We start from the raw sequence: 23,270 nt of genomic DNA, 5'->3' as shown, positions 1-23,270 counted from the left end.
CCCCATCCCAACATCTAAGTTACAGGGGAGCTTATACACCTCCCCAGTGGCAATTAACATCTTGGACTGAAGAATAACTTTAATGCCTCTGTCAACCCATCAACCTCATCATTCCTGAAGGCACAGACATTATTATTTCACCTTAGTATTATCGGCACCTACCACGTAGGAGGATTGCAATAAACATATGTTGAATGATTAAATGAATGACTTGAAGATGCTTAATAAATAAAACAGAACCTAATAAAAACAAGACTGCCACAATATTTCATGTTGAATGATAATTTCATGATAATTGCACTTAACAGATCAAGGCGCACCTCTACCATTAAAAATTGAATACAATTTGACACTAAGTGCACATAGAGTAAAATGCCACCAGTATAATTATCATTAATAATAATTCAGACTACTAGAAATAATGAAGGTAGGAAAGACTGAATTAAAGAAAAATGTTAAAGAAATAAAATTTGATTACTTTCCCGTATATACTGTAACAAACTAATTAGCCATGTGTTTCCAAGTACCAGTCCCTGTTGATATGTCTTAATGAATAGATAATTTGATCATTTTAAATTGGCACATTCACTGTACTAATGTAAATGAGCAAATCTGTACTGCCTGAAAACAGTAGCTTCAATACCTGTTTATGCTTTAACTCAGCCTATAACAAATTACCCCAAACTCTAAATTAATAGGATTTCAATTTAATAAGATTTTACTATAACCTAATCTAGCCTAAATTTGTCCCTGGATTCTACAATGTTCCATCTATTAGTTTGAATACACATGACAATAATGGAAAATAGTTTACTGGTTCTAAGACAGTAGGTAAATATACTTATGTGTTAATTTAATCACTCAACAAAACCCAGAATCTATCTGAGGTTCCTGGGAAGTAAAAACAAGTAAGAGTTTTTCCTTGAGAGATGCCTTTCATAAATTCTAAATCTAATTGCATCTACTAAAAATTCCCTTTGAAGACAATTTACATTCCAGGACACTTCAAAATCTTCATCTGATTTGACTAAACTCATGGAGCTTTAGTGCTATTTGATTCTGTTAATATGACAAATTCAGGTAACATTTTTATGCACTTTTCTTTAAAGATGGAGCAGGGAAGAAATACACAAATCCTCTTAAATGAAGAAGGAAGCAATCCATTCGCACAAGAATGGTAATAAGCAAGGAGGACTGTCACATGTTCTCCAAAAGTCCATCTGTGTACCAAAAGCCTACCACACAGAAATCACCCAGAGTCACTTCTTAACTATCTGGCTCCACTTACTTGGTAACAATGTCTACCTATTGGAAATAAATTTGAAATACGCAATTTATTCACATTAACTATTCTGAAATATTGCAAGAGTCTATTATTCTATCACTAAATGTTCAAAATAGTCTTTGGTGGGATAGAAGCCCAGTGTGCACAACAAAGGGATAGCACATGTCTCATGGTTCCTGGTAAAGGAGCTAACACTGCTGTCCAACTTGAAGAGTTATGGAGAAATTCACAAAATCATGACCCATCATTTCAATTACAGTTATCAGATAGTAGTTGTAATTGTGACTTTTGTGTTGCTAGCTTTGACTCCCCAAAAAGAAAATTACATCTGAGATATTAGAGAAAAATACTACTGGTGAAATAGCTCACAAAGTAAAGAACTACTCCAGAACCTCCAGATATTCACTGTTTTCTCAATAATGGTACTAAAAGAGAATCATAAAAATGTCACACACACACAAAAAAAAAAATTTCCTAAGTGACAGAAATTTATTTTTCCAATTCATTTTAAAGAACTTGTATTAATCCAGCAAAACCTACTCATCAATCTCCTACTGGTGGCTGCCCCTTTCTGGGCTTACACCTGACATTCTGTTCTCCCTGTATTATAGTACTTAGCACAGGGCATATTGCCCATCTCCCTATGCATATTCCACTAACTGTCTTTGTATGCCAAGGTCCAATTAAAATCTGTAACCCAAAGAGGCCTCCGTGTTACCGAATTAGTGTTTCAAGATTTCAAATTGTCAAATCTTGTAAATGTTTCAACCCAAACAAATAAGGTCTAATTTTCTCAACATCTCATATTTTTCAAAAAACAAAAGGAATACAAAATCTCCTCTTTTGCTTACCAAAAACGTCCTTTATTTAAATTTTATAATCTCCCAATTATGAGCATTACAAAAGAAAATACAAAAAAAATAACTTTTGATCATTAGGCAATTAACGTAAGTAAGCATGCTATTTGACTGATTGACTTGGACCTTCTTAATCTCCTCCTTTTGATATGTGCTCACAGAAGTCATGGCTCTGTTTCCTGTTTGATTTGCCTGATCGAAGGGCCAGTGTAAGCTAGCATAATGAAGACAAATAATCACACAAGACTGAAGATCCAACAAATGCTGAGGTTCCTATCTTACCATTTTGAAGACAATTATCACCACAACTCACTGGATCAAATATTAATTTTAAGTAAGGTTTTCTTTCCCCGTTCTTTCTCAAAATCTCTTGGGATTTTCTCTCTAACCTTGAAGTTCTGGGGACTTATTTAGGCACTAACATATTCTCATTGTGTTGCTTGGCTTTCAGTGGATCCTAACAATCTGCAGCCTTATGCCCCCCAGCCCCATTCCAGCCAAGGGGGTCTTCTGCTGTGTTTTAAGTTTCTGTGCTTCATGTTCTCTGATCCCTCCAACCTGAGATGCCAGTTTGTTAGATTTTAGAACACCAAAAATTGACCACCAACATCTTCACTTTTTAAAATTTTCATCTTTTTGTTGTATATTCTAAAAAAAGTACTTGAATCATCTACAAATCACAAACATAGTCACCAGAGTTGCACTGTGGCAATCACGCCTCTGAAATTTTCAGATTTCTTCTTTCTCATAATACCTTTTTTATTATATAAAAACATTTATACAATATCTTCTCAACATTGATTAGGACTTAGATTGTCTTTTCATTATCTTCTGTGCCCTGAGTTCTGTTTCTCCTAGGTGTGCGGGTTAGTCATTTGATACATTTTCTCTGAGGTCTGGTGAGCCTCGTATATGCATTTACATATAAGAATCAAGGCCAAGTTGGTGATAGGAGCTGGTATGGGTTGCTTCTGCAGATAGAAAGAAATGTTTTAAGTAAGACTTTCCTCTAATTTGAAGGGGTGATTGTGCAAGCGCACAGAAGTGGTGAGGCACATCAATTGGCAGCCTTACTTTAGGGTGATAGTGCAAGTACGCAGAGAACTAATTCCCTCTTTACCTTCCTAATGACCAAATAGGAAAACATTTGCTCTGGAAATGGTGTACTTCAATGTATTTTCCCTTGAAATTCAAAGTTACCACAAAACGTTATTCTCCTCTCAGATCCCCTAAAACGCTAAAAGACCATCAGAGTTTTAACCAGGAGACACATCTACTGCTTCCTGAAAATCAGCAGGAAACAGACTCCACTGTTCTGAAGGCAGTATTGGACACCTCTTCCTCAAACTCCACTCCCCTCCTTTCTGATGCTCAGTGTTTAGTGACACATCAAGACAAATGGCTATTGTTTTAGTAATTAGTAAGCTAGGAATTTTCTCAGTGATATGGGATGAACTCAAAAAAATCACAATCAAACATGCCTTCAATGAGAATTTTAAGTGATTTCTAATCTATAGATACCTCAGAAATAATTCAGCCCAATATCAATGCTCAGAAATGGCAGGAAATGGACACAGCAGTACTTCCCTGAATATAAACTCTCAGCTTCATGTACACAATTAGAAAACACAAAAGAATCCTTCTAGTTTAAAACAATTTATTCAGATATCTACATGGGGTGAATAAAGAAGAAATAAGCATACTTCCACAGGATAGGGTAGATGCAACTTGAACTTGTATTTTGATCTGTGTTTCCCTTTGTCTGACTGTTGTGTTATGAACAGGATCACACCAGTTCTTTCCTAGGCATAATCAATGCTATGGCTACCAGGGAATAGTAGTTCAGAACTTATCTGTAAAGGTCTTTATTAAAAGCACTGTACAATCTGACTTCATCTGCTGGTGTGAAGAACACAGGAAACAGAATAGCTTCAGGAGGTAGCAATTCACAGAACTCGGTGACAAAAGAACAGAGTGCAAAGCGGCCTAAGACTCTTTGTGAAAATTCTTTTATATTACATATTTTCTTCTTTTCTCACAGCAGTAACTTACAGACCATTAAATTTCACACACTTTTTATTCATTTTTCATGTTAAATTATGGCTTATGACTCTGAGTAGAACTATCACAGGATTCTGCCCTGATAGTCAACTTTTACTGCTTGATAATATGACTTTTAAAAGACCAGAAAGTCATGGGCCATGAACCTAGACATGTAAATGATTTCAAAGGGCTCAAATCTGTGTACACTATACTAATGAAAAAAAAAAAAATTAAGTCCTGAAAACATCACAAAAAAATGAAGTTATCAAATTATTCCCATTAAGCAAGGCCTTCAGCTAGGCTTAACAACCAAAATGTAAAAAGCACATAAAAGATGTCAGAGCTGTAAAACACAAGTTAAAAACAAGACAAAATAAACAAACATCACCATCACCACTTCCAAACAACAGTAAGCCAGTACCTGTCTGAAAGAGGCACCGAGTCTCATGAAACTCACTTGGCTAAATTCAACAATGACAGTAGGATTTAAGGAAGACATTGTGGCTACCTAAAGTCAAATTTATAAGCCTTCCACTGCCTGCTGTCACTCATATGTGGAATCTTCAAAAGTTGAGGCCACAGAGGTTGAGAATAGAATGGTGGTTGCCAAAAGTAGGGAGTAGGGAGAGGGGCTGATCGATGGATGCCAAGTTACAGTCAGATGGACCAAGAAGTTCTGGTGTGCTAAGACACAGCAGGGAGACTACAGGTAATAATGCACTATGTAGTTCGAAAGCCTTCCAGAAAGGATTTTTAAAGTTTTCACCATAAAGAAATGATCAGTGCTTGAGAAAATAGTTATGTTTAACCTGATTTAAATAATACACGATGTAGAGATGTATCAAAACACTACATGGTACCCAATTAGTATATATAATTTTGGTTTTATATTTCAACTAAAAAGAATTTAATAGGGGCTGGGGATATAGCTCAGTTGGTGGAGTGCCGGCCTTGCATGCACAAGGCCCTGGGTTCGTTCCCCAGCACCACAAAAAAAAAAAAAGAGAGAGAGAATTTAATAATCTGTAAGCCTTTATTCTTTGGCATGTTCCATTTTATAAGTTAATAAAAAAGAAGTTGATATCCTTTACACATGACATTGGACTTATCCATTAGAAATGAGTCACTAAACCATTTAAACCAACCTAAAAATTAGTATTCTATGGTTAATATTCAGTTTAGATACTAGGTATGTTTTAAATTTTTAACTGATACATAATTATACATATTTAGGGAGTACCATGTGATAATTCAACACCAGTATACAATGCATAATGATTAAATTGTGGTAACTGGCATTTCCACCTCCTTAAGTATGTGTCATCTCTGTGTTGGGAACCTTCAAACTTCTTATATAGCTCTTTACAAAATACACAGTTGTTGTGGAACCAAGATACCCTTCAACTGATGAATGGATAAGGAAACTGTGGTATATATACACAATGGAATATTACTCAGCCATAAAGAAGAATAAAATTATGGCACTTGCTGGTAAATAGATGAAGTTGGAAAATAACATGCTAAGTGAAATAGACCAACTCCAAAAAACCAAAGTCCAAATGTTTTCTCTGATAAGTGGATGATGATATATAATGAGGCAGGGCGGTAGGAGGAAGAGAAGAATGAAGGAACTTTGGATGGTGCAAAGGAAAATGGGATGGGAGGGGGTAGGGGAAGGAAAGATAGTAGAATGAAACAGAAAGTATTACCCTGTGTATACGTATGATTACATGAATGGTATGAATCTACATTGTGTACAACCATAAAAATGAAAAGTTGTACACCATTTGCATAAAATGAATCAAAAGGCAGTCTGTAAAAATAAAAAAGAAATTTAATAAAAAATACATAATTGTTGCAAACTATAGTCATCATACTGTGTTGTAGAACACTACTACTTATTGTTCCTCTGTGACCATATTTTGATACTCATTATCTAAACTTCCTCTATTCTCTTTCCCCCTGTGCTTCCAGACTCTAGTGACCCATATTCCATGCACTGATCTTTGACATATACCCTTAATCATAAAGGTAGAAATATGGAAAGAAAACATTTTCTCAGATTTTAAAATAACCAACAAGCAGTCTTGACTTCTAAAAACAATCTAATCTTTTGTCAGGTTCTCTCTTTACATATATTTATAAGACACACTATTAAACATCTGATAAGTCCTATTAGGTTTTTGTAGGATCACAAAGTTATGTGAAAAATAGATTCTTCCAATACCTCCATTATCCTCTAGGCTATAATGCTCAATTTTAACTGCTATGGGGGAGCCCCGTGAGAAGGAAGGGCAGAACAGATATTAGAAAAGGCCTTAAGAGATAAGTAATACTCATTTCATCTCAAGGAGCCCAAGAAGCATTATTCGAAGTTGTCAAAATAATCATGGGAAAAAGATTACTGAAAGCCAAGAACTGAACATAAAAAAGGAAAGAAAGGAAAAGAAGAAGTAAAAGCAATGTGTCAGGCTGGAAGTGTTAGAAGCAAGACACAATCAGGTATATGGAATGATGTCAGTTTTTTTGTCGCTGTGACCAAAAGACCTAATAAGAACTCACAGGTGGAAAAGTTTATTTGAGCTCATTTTTAGGGGTTCAGTTCAGAGTCAGCAGACTCCATAGGTCTAGGGCCAGGGAGAGGCAGAACACCATGGAGGAAGGAAAAAGTGGAGTAAAGCAGCTCAAGACATGACGATCAGGAAGCACAAAGAGCTCTGTTCACCAGAAACAAAATATAAACCCCAAAGGCACACCCCCAGGCTATTGTGAATTGAGCAGCTATGAACATTGATGTGGCTGTATCTCTGTAGTATGCTGATTTTAAGTCCTTTGGGTATAGGCCAAGGAGTGGGATAGCTGGGTCAAGTGGTGCTTCCATTACAAGTTTTCTAAGGAATCTCCACACTGCTTTCCAGAGTGGCTGCACTAATTTGCAGCCCCACCAGCAATGTATGAGTGTACCTTTTCCCCACATCCTTGCCAGCACCTGTTGTTGCTTGTATTCTTGATAATCGCCATTCTAATTGGGGTGAGATGGAATCTTAGGGTGGTTTTGATTTGCATTTCTCTAATTACTAGAGATGTTGAACATTTTTCCATATGTTTGTTGATTGCTTCCCATAATCATTTATACTGGTGGGTCAATCACTGACTAAGAGGTCAAAATATAATTCAATCATCTTAGAAGGGTTATAAATAAAAATTCAGAAAAATTCCTCATTTAAGCCTGGAATCCACTTCATCCCTTAACTAACTCCATAGTCAACCTTTAACATTCACTACCACTGACTCCACCCCAGACGTGGCCAGATTCTAGAAAAGGCAGAAGGTAGGAAATGGCTCTCTGACAAGGAAAGAAGAGGGTCAAATACAAGCCATGAAGCCTGGTTCTTCAGTTGTCATTTAGGCATATCTGAAGGCAGCCTCAATGATTCACATCAAAATGCAGGAAAAATAATATTACAGTATCAGAAAAGCAGGAATTATTATTTCAAAATAGTCAAAAAGCACATGAATCTACCAACTGCTATTTCAGGGCAGTGGGGCAGTAATTTAGGAAACAGAACCCTCATTTATCATCAGCAAAGACCATGATATGAAAACCTCTCTTTAGAATAAATCATTGTGTTTCAAACTTTCAAGACTTTCAAGGAAATTCACTCAGGATGCTCATTCTTGGATCTATCCACAGAAAAAGATATTCTCTCCAAGAATATAAGAGAATGACTTTTTTAGTGAATGCTGCCTGACACAAGCTTGAATCGTCTGCATAGTGAGTCTCATGATATTCAGGTAAGAAAACTATAAGGATTATTAATAACTGCTGACAGCATTTCTAGAAATAAAAATCTTTTTCTTTCAAGTATGGATTCATTGCCTTGGCTTTGAATAACTATCTAATCATTTTGTCATCCTGTGTATCCAGTTAACTCTAAAATGGACTCAAGCCCAATTTCCTTTAGAACACTTAACTTCCACAGTCTTCCTAAAGGAGTTAAACCAATGGCAAACGTATGCCTCAGGGGAACCAGATGAGAAACTAAGGATGATACTCACATTGGGGAAGGGAATCCATCATCTTCATGATAGGAAAGAAGTAATAGCACATTTTTTAAAAAATCACCCTTTTTAAACATTAATATAGTGTTACCAGTGGATTAAAAACTTATATAACTAATAACCTATACTACTAAGAATTTCCATTAATACCACTTAGAATTAATAGTAGCAAAAGATGCCAGCACATACTTCCATATGGCTTGTCTCTTTCAAACTTGTCAAATATTTTCTTTCACAAAGTCTCATAGTAGGATTCTTCCAATGAATGATGATGTCATTCAAACACAACCCTTAGATAACCATCCTGCAGCCAATGGAAACCTACCACACGTTAGGTGAACAACAAAACAGATAGGAAAGAAGCCTTGAAATCTTACCTATTTGTGTAGCCTCTCTTACGAGTAGTCTAAAACTTTCTTTTAGTATCGACTCCTTGATAAATTTGAGCCAATAATTGCTTTTACTTCTCATAAGGTAAAGAAAGGACAAACCCACATGAAATAGACTATATTACTTATACTGTTAATCAACTAAATGAAATAGAAAACATTCCTCACATAATTCCAATTCATTTAAATTGAATCTACTCCAAGCATCTATTCACAGTTGGAAAGCTTACTTTTTCAAAATATTCAGTCCTCTCTTTTTGGCTGTTTTACCTAGTAGCTAAAGGTTACTAAAAATTAATATAATACAGTCACTTCATAAGGAAAAGTGAGGGGAAAAACACTGTTTCCTATTTCTAGGACAAATTTCTTTCCCAAAGAATACAACAACTTCACTTCAAAGTTCTTATGAATAATATTGCCTAAGAATATGCATGAATTTGGATAAACATATTTAAATCCTTCATTCTTCCATTCATCTTTTTTTTTTTTTTTTTTGATACTACAGATTGAACCCAGGTGTGCTTAACCACTGAGCCACATCCCCAGCCTTTTTTTTTTTTTTTTTTTTTTCGGTGTTGGGGATTTGAACCCAGGGCCTTAGGGCTTGCAAGGCAAGCACTCTACCGACTGAGCTTTATCCCCAGCCCCTACCATTCATTTTAACAGCACAATTACACTGGATGTTTTTCCTCATTTCCTTCAAAGCCATCCAAAAAATATCCAACAGAAGTGTAACATTGATTTCAAATTTTAGCATGGTTTAATAATCATTTATTTAATACATGAACCTGAATGATTATTATAGTGGTCCCCAAACAATTCCATTTACAGCACACATGAAAAATAATGTTTGTAAGGATATTAGGGTAAATAAATGAAACACCGGATGGCCAGAGGTAACCAGCCAAAGAAGTCCCACAGCCTGGGATAGGACAACCACCTAGCTGCTGGAAGGCTGAAAGAGGAGGACATCTCAGCACAACTGCCATAGTTACAGCATCTCATGTTCTCTGAAACACAGAAGGAGGAGTTCTGCTTTTGTCTTTTATCGATCTAGCATATTTCCACTTTTATTACCAGGAAATTATCTTTACTTTGGGGAAATCCTAACTTCATTCCACATGAACTTGGTGGCACAACTTTAGGACTCTGACACTTTACCCACTTACAGTCAACTGAGAATTGAAGTGGTCATCATCATCATTCTATTAGATGGTCGGTTCACATCTGCGCAAGCTAATCTGAGCATTCTCTACTTCCCTCTTTCTTTTGGACTGTGAAAGCAAGGTTCTAAGGCTTTGGACTTCCAGCTTTTTCACAAATAGAAGAAAGAAACTATCTTGTCCACACTATATAGGCCACAATTAACCTAAATACTAGAGTTAATAAAAACTGTTTGAAGTAATTTAACATGGGTTTCCATGACCTGTAACAAAAAACATGACCCTAGAATTTTAAAGGCCCAGTGCACTGAGAGAAGAGGGGGTGGAATAAGTAGCCGTAATATGTGCTTTGTATCAGGAGCGTACACAGATTAAAGTAGCCTGCTGTATTATTTCAAGGGATCCTTTTTTTTAGATAATCTCCAGGCATTACCTGTGCATTAACTAGTCTTAAAAGATTATCCTACAAGGTGTCAACACTGAAAGAAAACATTGGTTAGAAGTAGAATCATTACAGAAATTGAAAGGAAAAGGAAAAGAGGAAACAAGTGGAATGATTTGCATCATGCCATGAAACAGAGATACTCTAAGTACATGACATATCCACTTGGAGTATCTGAACAGGAGAGAGCTGGTCAGAGTGAAAACTTGGTGAGACGTCCGCAGGTAGCACTTAACTAAAAGGAATGTGCATGACAGGTTGTGGGAAGGAATTCCAAATACATTAACTTGTATCTTAAATACATTTGCCCCATCTCTACCATCACATTTTTTTCCCTTTAGGAAGATGATTTTCCAATAAGAAATGAATATTTCCTTCACCATGCTTGAAAAGAAACACAAGCAAAGATATAGACAGAGGGTAATAAAAATGTGATACCCTTTTGTTTACAGAAACCTCCCCATTCTAAAGATGCTATCCAGTAAAGAAGGGTGTGGTGTCACAGAATACTAGGTTAAACATATAGCTTAAAAGGCAGAAAAAAGTCTTACTGCTTTCTTATTACACTCACATTCTCTGCAGACAAGAAATTGTTTACTCTCACATCCCAGTATTGCAGATCAGTACCACACACAGTAAGGACCCAATAATTTCTGGTGTAGTAAATGAATGAAGATAGGATCAAATTGCAAGAGGTTGAAAAGACATTAATGCCTATTGCACAAACAGTTTTATTTTGAATTGATTCATCGGGGTCTATCTTAAAAGATCAATATGCACCTTGAAATACTGCAAGAGTCAGCAAAAGCATTACAAATTAGCAAATCCACTAAAAATTCGAAGAACCAGAATAGCATCATATACCGATGTCCTTGTTTTCATTTAAAAAAAAAAAAAAAGAAGAAGAAGCTTGCATTAAGTATACATCAATTCAGAGTAAGAAGAATAAACTGAGGAGATGAAGATCTGGGGAGAATCAAACCATAATATATAACTTAGATATAAATAACCCACAAATTAAGACTAATCTGTAACTTTAATAACTAAGCTTTTCCTATTACTGTTCCATCATTCTCATAATTTACCTGAGAGGAGTCTGCTTGAGCTAATTCTGTGGTGACTTTCAGTATCTGGTGAAGGTTTTGTCCCTTATCTTCAACAAGGAGGTGAGCCAGCAGAAGGAAAACGTGCCTGGGGATCTCTGTGGTAATAGGAAGCAAGGACTCCACTGCAGCTAACCAGTCACTTGTTGCAGCTTCTCTTCTCATTACTTCCAGAATCCTCCAGGCTGTGAACATTGAGCCATGCATGCTGGTAACAGGGAATGCAAGCCTGCAGGAGAGCTGAAAAATAATCATGAAAAAGGCATGAATAGCAGGTGGTGACCCATGCCTATATCACCAGTTACTCCGGAGGCTGAGGCAGGAGGATTGCAACTTTAAGACCAGCGTGGGCTACTAGCGAGACCCTGTCTTTCAAAACAATAAGTGAGATGAATATATTCATCAGAATTACTTCTGACATTTACTTATTTTTTATATTTCATTATAAGAAATCATTTCTCCCAACAAAATAAACACAAACTTTGAATTCCTGCCCAAAATCTCTGTGCCCACATTTGAGGTAACAGGATTACACAAAGAGAAAAACGGCTGGTAGGTGGAACTGTAGAACAGTCTATTCCAAGTTTTTTCTTATTTACCATTCATTCCTAATTAAGACAGGGGGATAAATGGATCAATACACAAGAGCCAGAGATAGCACAGTTTGGAAAGAGCCACTATCACTAAAAACGTATTCAGCAATGAGAAGGAAGTCAGAAAAAACACTGCATTTGCCCAACTCCAGGCCCTCCTAGGAGGCAGCCCAGGGCAGATGGCAGACTTGGACAGAGGACAATTCGTGTTTGTAACAGACAGTATGTTGATAGGAACAGAGTTGGTTCAGCTGGAGCCTGGGAATTCATTAGTAATTGTGAATTCATTAGTAGTTGTGAATTACTTCTGCAATAAAATGTAGCCTGACAGTTCTAAATTGAAACAATACCCAGAGAAGATGTTACATTTCAGCAAATCTGAGAAATGGCTCCTCACAAAAGTACTGCAGTCAGGGCTCCAGGTGGACAGAACCCTGCATTATGTCATGGGCATAACAGCTCAGGAGAAGCTGTAGACATTAAAGAGCATTAGACATCACTGGCTAATAAAGTAATTCAAATCACACAGAGTGTGTTGAGACATGAGAAATCTCTGGATTACACCTGTCCAGTTACTGAAGGATGACTTATTTGTATAAAAATAACAATTGAAAGGATGAGAAGTAAAAGTTAAGCTTTGTAAAAATTTTTAATAACAGACTGTTGAGATATAATTCATACACCATAAAATGCACCCATTCAAAATTTACAACTCAGTGGATTTTAGTAATTCACAGACTTGGGCAGCCATGATCAGACTCTAATTTTAGAACATTTTTATCACCCCAAAGGCAAACCCTATATCACCATATAAGTCACTCCTCATTTCCCTGAAACCCTACCCCAGCCCCTGGAAACCACTGATCTACTTTCCATTTCTACTCCAGCTATTTTATATAACAGGAACCACATATGCAGCCTTTTATTACTGACTTCTTTTATTTACCATGTTTTCAATGTTCATCCATGTAACATCTTGTATCAATACTTCATTCCTTTTTATCATCAAATAATATTCTACCAAATGGACATACCATATTATGTTTCGGGGGTTTTTGGTTTTTTGGGGGTTTTTTTTTTTTTTTTGGTTTTGTTTTGTTTTGTTTTTTGTAGTGCTAGGGATTGAACCCGGGGCCTTATGCATGTGAGGTGAGCACCTTACCAAATGAGCTATATCCCCAGCACCACATAGTTTATTCATTCATCAGTTGATGGATATTTGAGTTTTTTCCACTTTGAGTTATGAATAATGCCACTGTGAATGTTTCTATAAAAGTTTTTGTGAGGATGTAAGTGTTCAATTCTCTTGAATATGAGTTTAAGAATGAATATGAAAATTATTTAAAATTAAATGCCACTCTAAAAACAAGTGAGAGGATGTTCTTTCATATCAATAAAAGATCCCACAGGTAAAAATAAAAGACACAGATGAGGTACCTGAAATGCTGCCAATATTTTTTGAAAGAAGTTAGGAAGGAATGGCTTTTATCCTTACTTAACTATATATGCAAAGAAAGTATCTAGACAAAGGTGGAAGAGACTAGTAACCACTAATCATCATCTGCTATATATGAGGGTAAAAACTAGATCAATGGAATGAAAAGCAAGGCTTCTTACCAGACACTGTTTTATACTTTTGAAGCCATGTGAATATCTTACTATTTCAAAAACATATATTTTAAAACTTCATATCTCAGTTGATATAGCTTTCTCTCTCAAAATAGTAATTTTCTTTCCAAGATGGAATTCATTAATGACTAGGGCCAAGTTTCTTAGGCTTAACAATAAACAGGATTGGATATGAGATTTAAAATACCAGGACTTCAGCAGGGCCAGGTCAGCTATTAGTCTATCTCTCTAAGCCTTATTTTCCTCATTTCTAAAATTTAATCAATGACTAACTTCCTGCCAAGGTTATTGCAGTAGATATGATACAAGAACTAATAAAGCACCTAGCATGGTGCCTGAATTTGCAAAATACAGGGAAATAATATCCCTGTCATCCGGGTTGGGGGGACTAAAACCACAGGATATGAGCATAAAGAAAAGAATTTGGAAATCACCATGAGCCGTAAGTCAAGTTAAAAGCAGGAACATTTCAGAAAAATGTAAGAGTAAACAATGAAAGAGCAAAGCAATCCCACATCACTTCAAGTATCATGTCTCAGATTAGGGTCTGAAGTTTGTTTATCTAAGGTTAGAAGAAAGGCAGGGTGTTAAATAGGATGTCACAGAACAGTCGCTGTCCCACTGAGTAACAGCACAATCTTGGGGCAAGGACTGCAATCAAAGTCTAAGTACCAGTTAAAAAACTCAGTCCCCAGCCTACCAGAGGACCTATGAGAGGCTGCTGGGCTCGGCCTTTCGGAAGGCAAAGTGGATGTTTAAAAATAAAAGACTGGTTAATGTTATGTGAATTGTGGCTCCATAAATAATAAAAGAACCTAGCATGGTCATGCATGCCTATAATCCCAGCTACCTGGAAAGCTGAGGCAAGAGGATCACAGATTTGAAGCCAGCCTTAGCAATTTAGCAAGATTCTGTCTCAAAAAGTAAAAAGGGATGGGGATATAGCTCAGCTCGAAGAGTGCCTGCCGTCAAGCACAGGGCCCTGGGTTCAATCCCCAGCACCACAAAAAAGGAAAGGAAAAAAAAAGGGGGGGTAAAAAAGACCAGGGATAAAGCACCATTCAGTTCAATTAATAGTACAAAAGAAAGCAGACAGACCAACTGATCACAGTAAAATAAATACTAGATGGTTGTAAAATATCTTTTACAGATGTAAAGGAGGTAAGAATCCCTATTTTAAAAAGCTTTTACTAAAAATGTTCAGGTCCATTAAGTGTTAACCATAAGACATATTTAATAGTATTTATTTGGAAAAAATGGGTCTTAAAAAGAAATTGCAAATACAATTAATATTGGTTTTTATTAACAGGGAAGAACAACGTCTATCTATAATACTGACTAAAACAGGCTTAACAAAAATAAGTAGAGGGAATGTGGAAACTATAATATAAAGCTGCTCCCAGCCCTTTACCTGCAGCCATTTCTCCCCTCCGATCTTACCACTCGCTTGTCAGTCTGTGAACATCCTAGCTAGCTATTGGTTCTCAGTCAGCCCGCAAGTCTCCTTCTCAGTTATTGGTCCCTTGTTAGCCCGCGGAATTCCAATATTTAGGAGAAGTTCCTGTGCCATTCTTTCTCTTCCTTTCTTTCCAGCCCCAACCAGTTGCTTTAGTCTTCCACCTAATAAAATCTCTGGTGTAAGTTCCCGTGTCCAGAGTGGCTTTCTGGGTGCTGTCACTGGACTGCGACTCAGACCGGGCACCCAGAGTGCCTGCTCCCCTGGATTTAAGGGTCTGAGCTGCCTTGGGACTGGGAGCTGAGCCGCATTTTTCTTGCAGAAACTCAAATGGGGATCCTTAAAAGTAGGTTTTTGGGCTGGGGAGATAGCTCAGTTGGTAGGGTGCTTGCCTTGCAAGCACAAGGCCCTGGGTTCGATCCCCAGCACCCCGGAAAAAAAAAAAAAAAAAAAAAAAAAAAAAAAAGTAGGTTTTGCTCTTAGAAGGTATATGAATCACTCACTAGACCATAAGAAGAAGACTGGACTATGCAAAACCTCAAGGGGTCCCTCCAGCCCCACTTCTCAGAAGAAACTAGACAAGAGCTATGTGATTCAGGAGTGGTTATGACCCGAAGATAAGTTATGCACTCTGTTTCATGTCACTCAGAAGAGGATGACACATGCACAAGACCTAGGCTGATTAATTCCTTTTAAACTTTTGACCAAGAGCTCTTAAGAAACCAGTTTAGGGCTGGGGAGATAGCTCAGTTGGTAGAGTGCTCCCCTCGCAAGCCCTAAGGTCCTGAGTTCAATCCCCAGCACCGCAAAAAAAAAAAAAAAAAAAGAAAGAAACCAGTTTATTTCAATTCACTGTTTTCCTTACTACTAATTTACCAAAACACTGCTGTTATTTACTCCTAAATTCAGCACAAAGATGATAAGTTGGTATAAAGAGGAAGAAGCAAAAAGAGAGAAGAAAAGTGACTAGAATGCATCCTCTAAAGTCAAACAGCCAAAATTTGAATTTCCGCTCTACTCTCACTACCTACCTATGTCCTAATCTCAGTTTCCTGGCTTGTAAAATGAGTATGGGAAGAACACTCTCAGGGCTGGAATGGAGCTCAGTGGTAGACCACCTACTTAGCATGTGCAAGGGCCTAGGTTCCAACCCCAGCACCACAAAAGAGAAGAAAATACCTCTAGGGAAATGCAAATGAAATACCATTTCCTGCCCACTAAGATAGCTAAATCCAAAGACAATAACTATAACTGAAGAGGATGGGGAGAAATTGGCACCCTCATATACCATGATGGGGATGTTAAATAGTACAGCTCCTTTGGAAAATAGTCTGGCAATTACTTAAACAGTAATGATATGACCTAGCAATTCTATACTTAGGTGTCGACCCAAGAAAAATGAAAACACATATCCACACAAAACTTGTACATGAATGTGCACAGCAGCATATTCAAGATAACCAAAAAGTGGAAATAACCCAAAAGTTTAACAGAGGAATGGAAAAAATAAAATGTGAAATAGCCATACCATGAAACACTATCCAGTCATAAAAGGAAATGAGGTCCTCAAACATACTACAACATGGATGAAGCTTGCAAACATGCCAAAGGGGGAAAAAGTCACAAAGGACTACTTATTGCATATTATATGACCCTACTTATGTGAATCCATGGTAGGCAAATCTACATGGGAAAATAGGAGATTAGAGGTTGCCCAGGCTGATGGGTGAGGGTAAAATTAGGGCATGGTGATTGAAGAGTACCATGGGGTTGTTGCAGTATGAAGAAGAAGAGGCGAGAACGACCCCCGGACCGACCAACGCGGCGCGCCACTACACCCCCGTGTCCAGCGCCTGTGTCCCACCGCCGTCGCCAGCATGCCCAAGAGAAAGGCTGAAGGGGATGCTAAAGGAGATAAAGCCAAGGTGAAGGACGAACCACAGAGAAGATCAGCAAGGTTGTCTGCTAAACCTGCTCCTCCAAAGCCAGAGCCCAAGCCTAAAAAGGCCCCTGCAAAGAAGGGAGAGAAGGTAACCAAAGGGAAAAAGGGAAAAGCGGACGCTGGCAAGGATGGGAATAACCCTGCAGAAAATGGAGATGCCAAAACAGACCAGGCCCAGAAAGCTGAAGGTGCTGGAGATGACAAGTGAAGTGTGTGCATTTTTGATAACTGTGGACTTCTGGTGACTGTATAGTTTGAAATACTATTTTTTATCAAGTTTTATAAAAATGCAGAATTTTGTTTTACTTCTTTTTCTTTTCTTTTTACTTTCTTTTTTTCTTTTTTCTTTTTTTTTTTTTTTTTTTTAAGCTATGTTGTTAGCACACAGAACACTTCATTATTGTCTTCAGGGGAAGGAGCATACGTCACTAGTAGAATGTCTCCAAAGCTGGATTGCTGTGGGGGAAAACACCTTCCCCTGCTAGTTTTGAGAGACTTCCTCTTGGCTCCCAAGAGGAGGGATTCCCTGATGTTGGCACACATAGCCACCTTGGCACAAACGCCTTGTGGTATGGAAAAACTCAAACTCATCTAATGTCCTCCTCTCCCTCTCTGCCATCGGCATAGACTTAACTCCCCTAAACTCAGACCTGTTGGGACCTGTCTCCCAACAACTGGTTTTACCAGCATGTCGGCAATCTGAACTTCCCAGTGACATCATTGAAATATTGTCCCTCAGAAGAGCAACAGTTCCTTTTCTAGAGTGTGGATCTTCAGATTAATAATTTTTGCCATTTTCATTTCATTTCCTGAAAGTCAGGGTCGGCTTGTGAAAAGTTGTTAAACAACATGCTAAATGTGAAATGTCAACCCTCACTCTAAACTTTCCCAATTCAGAGCATCAAATGAAGATTTCATTGGGTTTTACAGTGGCTTTCTGATTTTGGTAGTCCATCGAAGAAAGGAGTTTGAAAGTTGTATACTGTTAACAATTGTCTGCTCATGTCCTGCCTGAAATACCAAGATTGTTTATGGAAAGTATCTTTAATAAAGCTGGATACAGTTTGGCTTGGAAAAAAAAATTGATTGTGATGATGGCTACACAATTCTTTGAATACACTAAAAACCACTGAATTATATACTTTAAATGTATAAAGTATATGTTAATTGTATAGTAATAAATGCATTAAAAATAATTAGATTCCCAATACATCATCCTTGGGCAAGTTATTTACCTTCTCTATGCCTCGGTCACCTCTTAGACAAATGAGACCATTAATATCACCTATCTCAATGAGTTTAGGGTAAAAATAAACAAGTTAATATATAGCAAAGCACTTAGAATAAAGCCTGAACATACAAAGTGCTCAATAAACAACTTCATGAACCAGATGCTTGGTTATTCATTTTACCAGGGTCCAGAGAGGTTCAGCTACTAGTCCAAGGCCACAGAGCTAGGGGAGGAGGAGATCAAGACAATGAGGACCTAGTTTACAATTATCATGAGAAACATGAGTTGTGGGAATGGCAATCTGTTGCAAATGTCATGATTTTTAAGAATTAAACATTCAAGACACTTTCTGCTTGTTACAACTTCAAATAAAACCTATACTTGGTACTACTTCATTATCAGGGACCCAAAATACCAAAGTCAATTTAAATGTACACACACACACAAATGGAAAAAAAAAAAAATACATAGTAGTCCTCAGTTTAGTCAAGCTATCCCTTTAGCTTTCTGTTGTCTAGAATAGTTCTATACCAGTGATATTTGCCATCATGCATAATTACAAGTTTAGCTTTTAAATCTCTTCCCATTCCTACTCATCACCCTCACTCCCTCTAAAAGCTTTCCTAATTCTATCTTACTGTCTACACCAGTTAACTTGATATATCACCTCTGCTCCACATCCACCCTTTTTGTCCAGCTTTGTGACAATGCAGAAGCACCTTGTCAACTCCTACCCGCAACTCCATGCAAAGTTAGTCCTTTCAACGGAAGGCACAGGAGAGTAGCTGCAAGGCAGTGGAAAGAGGCATCCCTTTGGGTTGGTTCCCTGTACTTTGATTTCTACTACCATGGCTGCCAAAGGCAAGCAGGAGACCCAAAAAGGGTGGCTTCCTATGAACCAGCTCTAGCTGGCAGCTCCCCAGGAGCCCACATCATCCAGCAAGCTGCAGCCACATTGACCCAATAAGCTCTGAATCTGTCTCGATGGTGGAGACCAAGTTCTTTCCTTGGTAAGTTGTTCCCAGTCTTACAGTTGGAACTGCTCCCTTTTTTAACTGTTGCAATACTCCTTAGAGAATCATTTATAACTTTTGGTAATTAAATGGTTTTTACTAGTTAATAATTACTTGTATTGAGTTTTCCTTGTTCAAATTTCTCTCTCCTGGGCTAGGATTATAGCTCAGTGTCAGAGCACTTGCCTAGCACGTGGGAGGCAATGGGTTCCATCCTTAGCACCACATAAAAATAAACAAATCCAGTAAAGGTATTCTGTGCATCTACAACCACCAAAAGAAAACCTTCTCTCTCCTGACTGTACCCTGACTGGTACTTTCTTTTATCCCCAAAACACTCTTGGGGAGATGGGAGGGGTAGGATTTCTCAAGCACTTTAGAATTTACAAGTAGTGTTGTTTTTTTGTTTGTTTTGTTTTTAACCTAGAGAGAACACAATAGGTGGTATTAAATATCACTTGAAATAGCCCAGTAGAAAAGGATCCCATTTTACACACACACACACACACACACACAGACACACACACACACTAGATGTTCATCTTTTGTTTTAATAAGATGAATGGCAAGTTTGATATAATTTTTAAAAAAATTTTTTTTTAGTTTTAATATTTATTCGTTTTTTTTTTTGTTTGTTTTGTTTTTTATGTGGTGCTGAGGATTGAACCCAGTGCCTCACGTGTGGGAGGCAAGTGGTCTACCACTGAGCCACAGCTCCAGCCCCTATAATATTTTTTATATCTTCAAAACTGGAAGAAGTTAAAATGTGCTTTATTGCATGGTTATCAACACTTCAGAAATGCAACCCTTACAGAATCACAAGGCCCAGGACGTTTAACCTCATTTTCATCCACCAGCAGAAGTAGACTTCGAAGAGCTGCTCTAGTTCTAAGTTAAATGCTGTCAGAATCACCAATCAAAAAGGAAAGAAAGACGAAATCCTTGGCTTTTATACAGAGAGCTCTGTAATAAATCAAGATGGTGACAGGACCTGTGTTCTTATTAAAGACACAATTTCCTCACTGTTTGAACAAAACTTTACCGTATAACTACCAGGTTTTAAACTATGGATCAGGTACTGTGGATGCAAAGATAAATACACTAGCGTGTTATCTTTTTCTTTAAGTATGTGGAAAGGAGAATATTCAGTTTGACGACTGACTAAAATGTTAATTTAAATTGCTGCAATTTTCTAAATGACTTAGAAAAACAGCCAAGATTCTTTCCCTCAGTGAATTCAGAAAAGAGTTGGAGGTATAAACATGTAACCTCTAAATTAATGTACAACATTTTTTTGTATTTGACTAATGCAAAATGTGCTGGGGACACATAAAGAAAGCAATAAATTTTGACTCACTGTGTACATTAGCCTGGGACTTCAAGAATAGGCAGTTCAGGCAGAGGACACAAAAGTGCATTATGTGCGAAAGAAAGATTCAGGAAGAGACCCAGAGAGTGTGGGGCAAGTTGATTCAATAGGTGTGTTTGGAATATAGAGTACTAGACAGGTGCAGGTCAAAAAATAAAAATAAAAATAAACTACGAACAGTAAAATGTGGCTTAAATTTTTTAAAAGGGTGATCGTGTGTCTACTCAAAGCCTCAATCAAGCAGCACAGTATCACAATGAGAATGTTTATAGCCCTAATAGTATTTCTTCCTCATTCTTCTTCTTCACCAGCTGCTAAAGAGAAAGTCCAGCTATTAGTGTTGATTAAAAAGATTTACACACACCTGAGCAAATAGTAAGCTGAGTCCTTAGGTATTAGAGTTAGGGTGATCCTAAGTAAATACCACCTGTGAATTAAAGGAATCCAAATCTTAGATAGTACATCCTGCCCCCACATCCACCCCCACTCCCATTTAGGAGCCAATCTTTGTTTTATATGGGCAAACCAAGAGGTAAGGAAAAAAATAAATAAAATAAAAGTCACATTTTGCTTGCTTATTATGACTGATACAAGAAATTCTTTCTCTTAAGGCAAATCAATTACCTATTTCAAGTTTTAATCAAACAATTTGGATTTTAAAAACTGCAATATACATTCAATTTGCCTACCACTAACTTTGTATCACATGATCAAACCAGTAATAATAATGACAGATTTTTGCTGCTAGAACATTTAACAATATATAATAAGAGGTATTTGTTTTTCTAGATGAAGCAAGTAACATGTTTCTAGCTTGTATTTATGTGGTGCTTCTCTACATGGAGACTTAGGATGCTTCACAGGCTTTATTTTATGTAATCCTCATACCATTTCCACAAGAGGAGAAATTAGGTAGAAATATATTTTACCAAGGGAAAAATTCAAAACCAAAAGAGAAAAGGTCTGACAAAACTAAGCCCGGAACCCAGCCACTCACCAGACGTTGACAATACGTTCACGTTATTCTAACAGGAAAAGTGAGACTGAAAATGAAGAATGAGAGAGGTAGGAATAGTAATAGCAAGTGACAGGCCTGCTGTCTTCCAGCTGGGGGCAGGAGAGAAGGGACATACACAAGACACAAGAGCCACATGTATGCCAGGGAGGATGGTATACATAACACACCGTGTTAGAAAATAAGTCTTAGTTGGTACCAATCTCAGAACTACCAGGCATTAGAGAATCATTTCCCCCTTGGACTCTCCCAGAACTAGCAATATGTCACACTTAGTATTACAAGAGGACAGGATTCCATGCTCAAATACATTAACATCACACATACGTAGAATGAGTTTCTTTCTGCAAGATTCCCAGGACCTTTAATAACTATCATGCCCTGGAATCTCAAAGAAGAAAAAGTATTACACAGCATTGCCAAAACTTATTTCACAACAGGACTCTACCCACTCCTCCTGGTGCTGGAGAATTCACTAACATCTCCCACACAGTGCCTGACAGAGCACTGAAGTTCGATGGGGCTCACACCCAAACAGACAGTGTCAGGAGTGGAGGTAATCTGCAGAGACAGAAAACTCACATGGACACTCAGAGAGAAAGGACTCATTACCTCTTGAAGGTCATCTCTGTAACACTCCTGCTGTACCATTTCCAAAAGGTTCAAGGCCATCTGCTGCCTAGAGGGACTGTCCTCATCCAGGGACATACAGTCTTCCAAGGCAGTAGAAGATAGTATCTGCAGCAGTGGCATCACAAGCAGCAGAGACGACTTCGGGATTTTCTGACCCTCAGCAAAAGAGAAGAGCTTCAGGGCTAATAGTCAAAACAACAATTCACATTTTTTAAATTAATACCACAATCAAACAAAATGCTAATTTAAGTGACGTGTCGGGTTTTCCTATTCCTCTATAACTAGATCAAACACATATTTAGAATGATAAATCTCATCAACGAGGGGGGAACAAAAGAGCCTGAAAGTCACCTGTTATTTAAAACAAGCTATTTATGGGTATAACTGAAAAAATGGTGATTTTTTTGAGAAAACACATGTATCAGGTATAAATCAATTTCATTTTAGGTCCATATTTTTTTAAAATACAAGCCAACATTTTTCCTCTGTGATCTCTTGGATCCTACTATTGCCCTCAGCAAATAGCCATGGGACCACAAGTTCCCAGTGAGTGATAACAAAACCCACACACGTGCTTTCTCCACTCACCAGCTGAGAACTGTTAGCAGATGAGCAGCAGGTGAGGCAGCACCACTGCCCTTTATTTGCTAAGAAGCAGATCGCGAAGTCTCAAAGTTCATAGGCAGCCTTACAATGAAACCGATTTCTGATAAGTGATTTTTTTCACGTGAAAACTCAACATAAGATCAGAAATAGACCCAGCTATCCCACTCCTTGGTCTATACCCAAAGGACTTAAAATCAGCATACTACAGAGATACAGCCACATCAATGTTCATAGCTGCTCAATTCACAATAGCCAGATTGTGGAACCAACCTAGATGCCCTTCAATTGATGAGTAGATAAAGAAACTGTGGTATATATATACAATGGAATATTACTCAGCCATAAAGAATGATAAAATTATGGCATTTGTAGGCAAATGGATGAAATTGGAGAATATCATGCTAAGTGAGATAAGCCAATCTCAAAAAGCCAAAGGACG

The 23,270-nt window shown here is 37.5% G+C and overlaps 2 protein-coding genes across 5 annotated transcripts in view; one reads left to right on the top strand and one right to left on the bottom strand.

Annotated features, from left to right (window-relative positions):
- The window catches only part of FOCAD (focadhesin), a 377,113-nt gene that overhangs the window by 259,871 nt on the left and 93,972 nt on the right, over positions 1-23,270 (bottom strand). For 2 of the 4 annotated variants that reach the window (XM_079112422.1, XM_079112423.1), the window contains exons 10-11: positions 22,205-22,407; positions 9,290-11,584 (exon numbers count right to left, since the gene is read on the bottom strand). In XM_079112422.1, coding sequence (XP_078968548.1) covers positions 11,285-11,584; positions 22,205-22,407 — 503 coding nt within the window. In that variant the 3' untranslated portion in view covers positions 9,290-11,284. Of the gene's footprint in view, positions 1-9,289; positions 11,585-22,204; positions 22,408-23,270 lie in introns of those variants that run through there. The other 2 variants (XM_079112424.1, XM_079112425.1) reach the window with 2 other exon arrangements.
- LOC306645126 (non-histone chromosomal protein HMG-17-like) lies at positions 16,864-17,172 on the top strand (the record flags this gene model as incomplete). Its single annotated transcript, XM_079112443.1, has 1 exon — positions 16,864-17,172. The coding sequence occupies exon 1, from the start codon at positions 16,900-16,902 to the stop codon at positions 17,170-17,172; it is 273 nt and encodes a 90-aa protein (XP_078968569.1). The 5' UTR covers positions 16,864-16,899.

The sequence above is a fragment of the Sciurus vulgaris genome (assembly GCF_902686455.1).
Source record: "Sciurus vulgaris genome assembly, chromosome: 15".
Taxonomy (NCBI): domain Eukaryota; kingdom Metazoa; phylum Chordata; class Mammalia; order Rodentia; family Sciuridae; genus Sciurus; species Sciurus vulgaris.
This window is presented reverse-complemented; position numbering and strand designations above follow the sequence as displayed.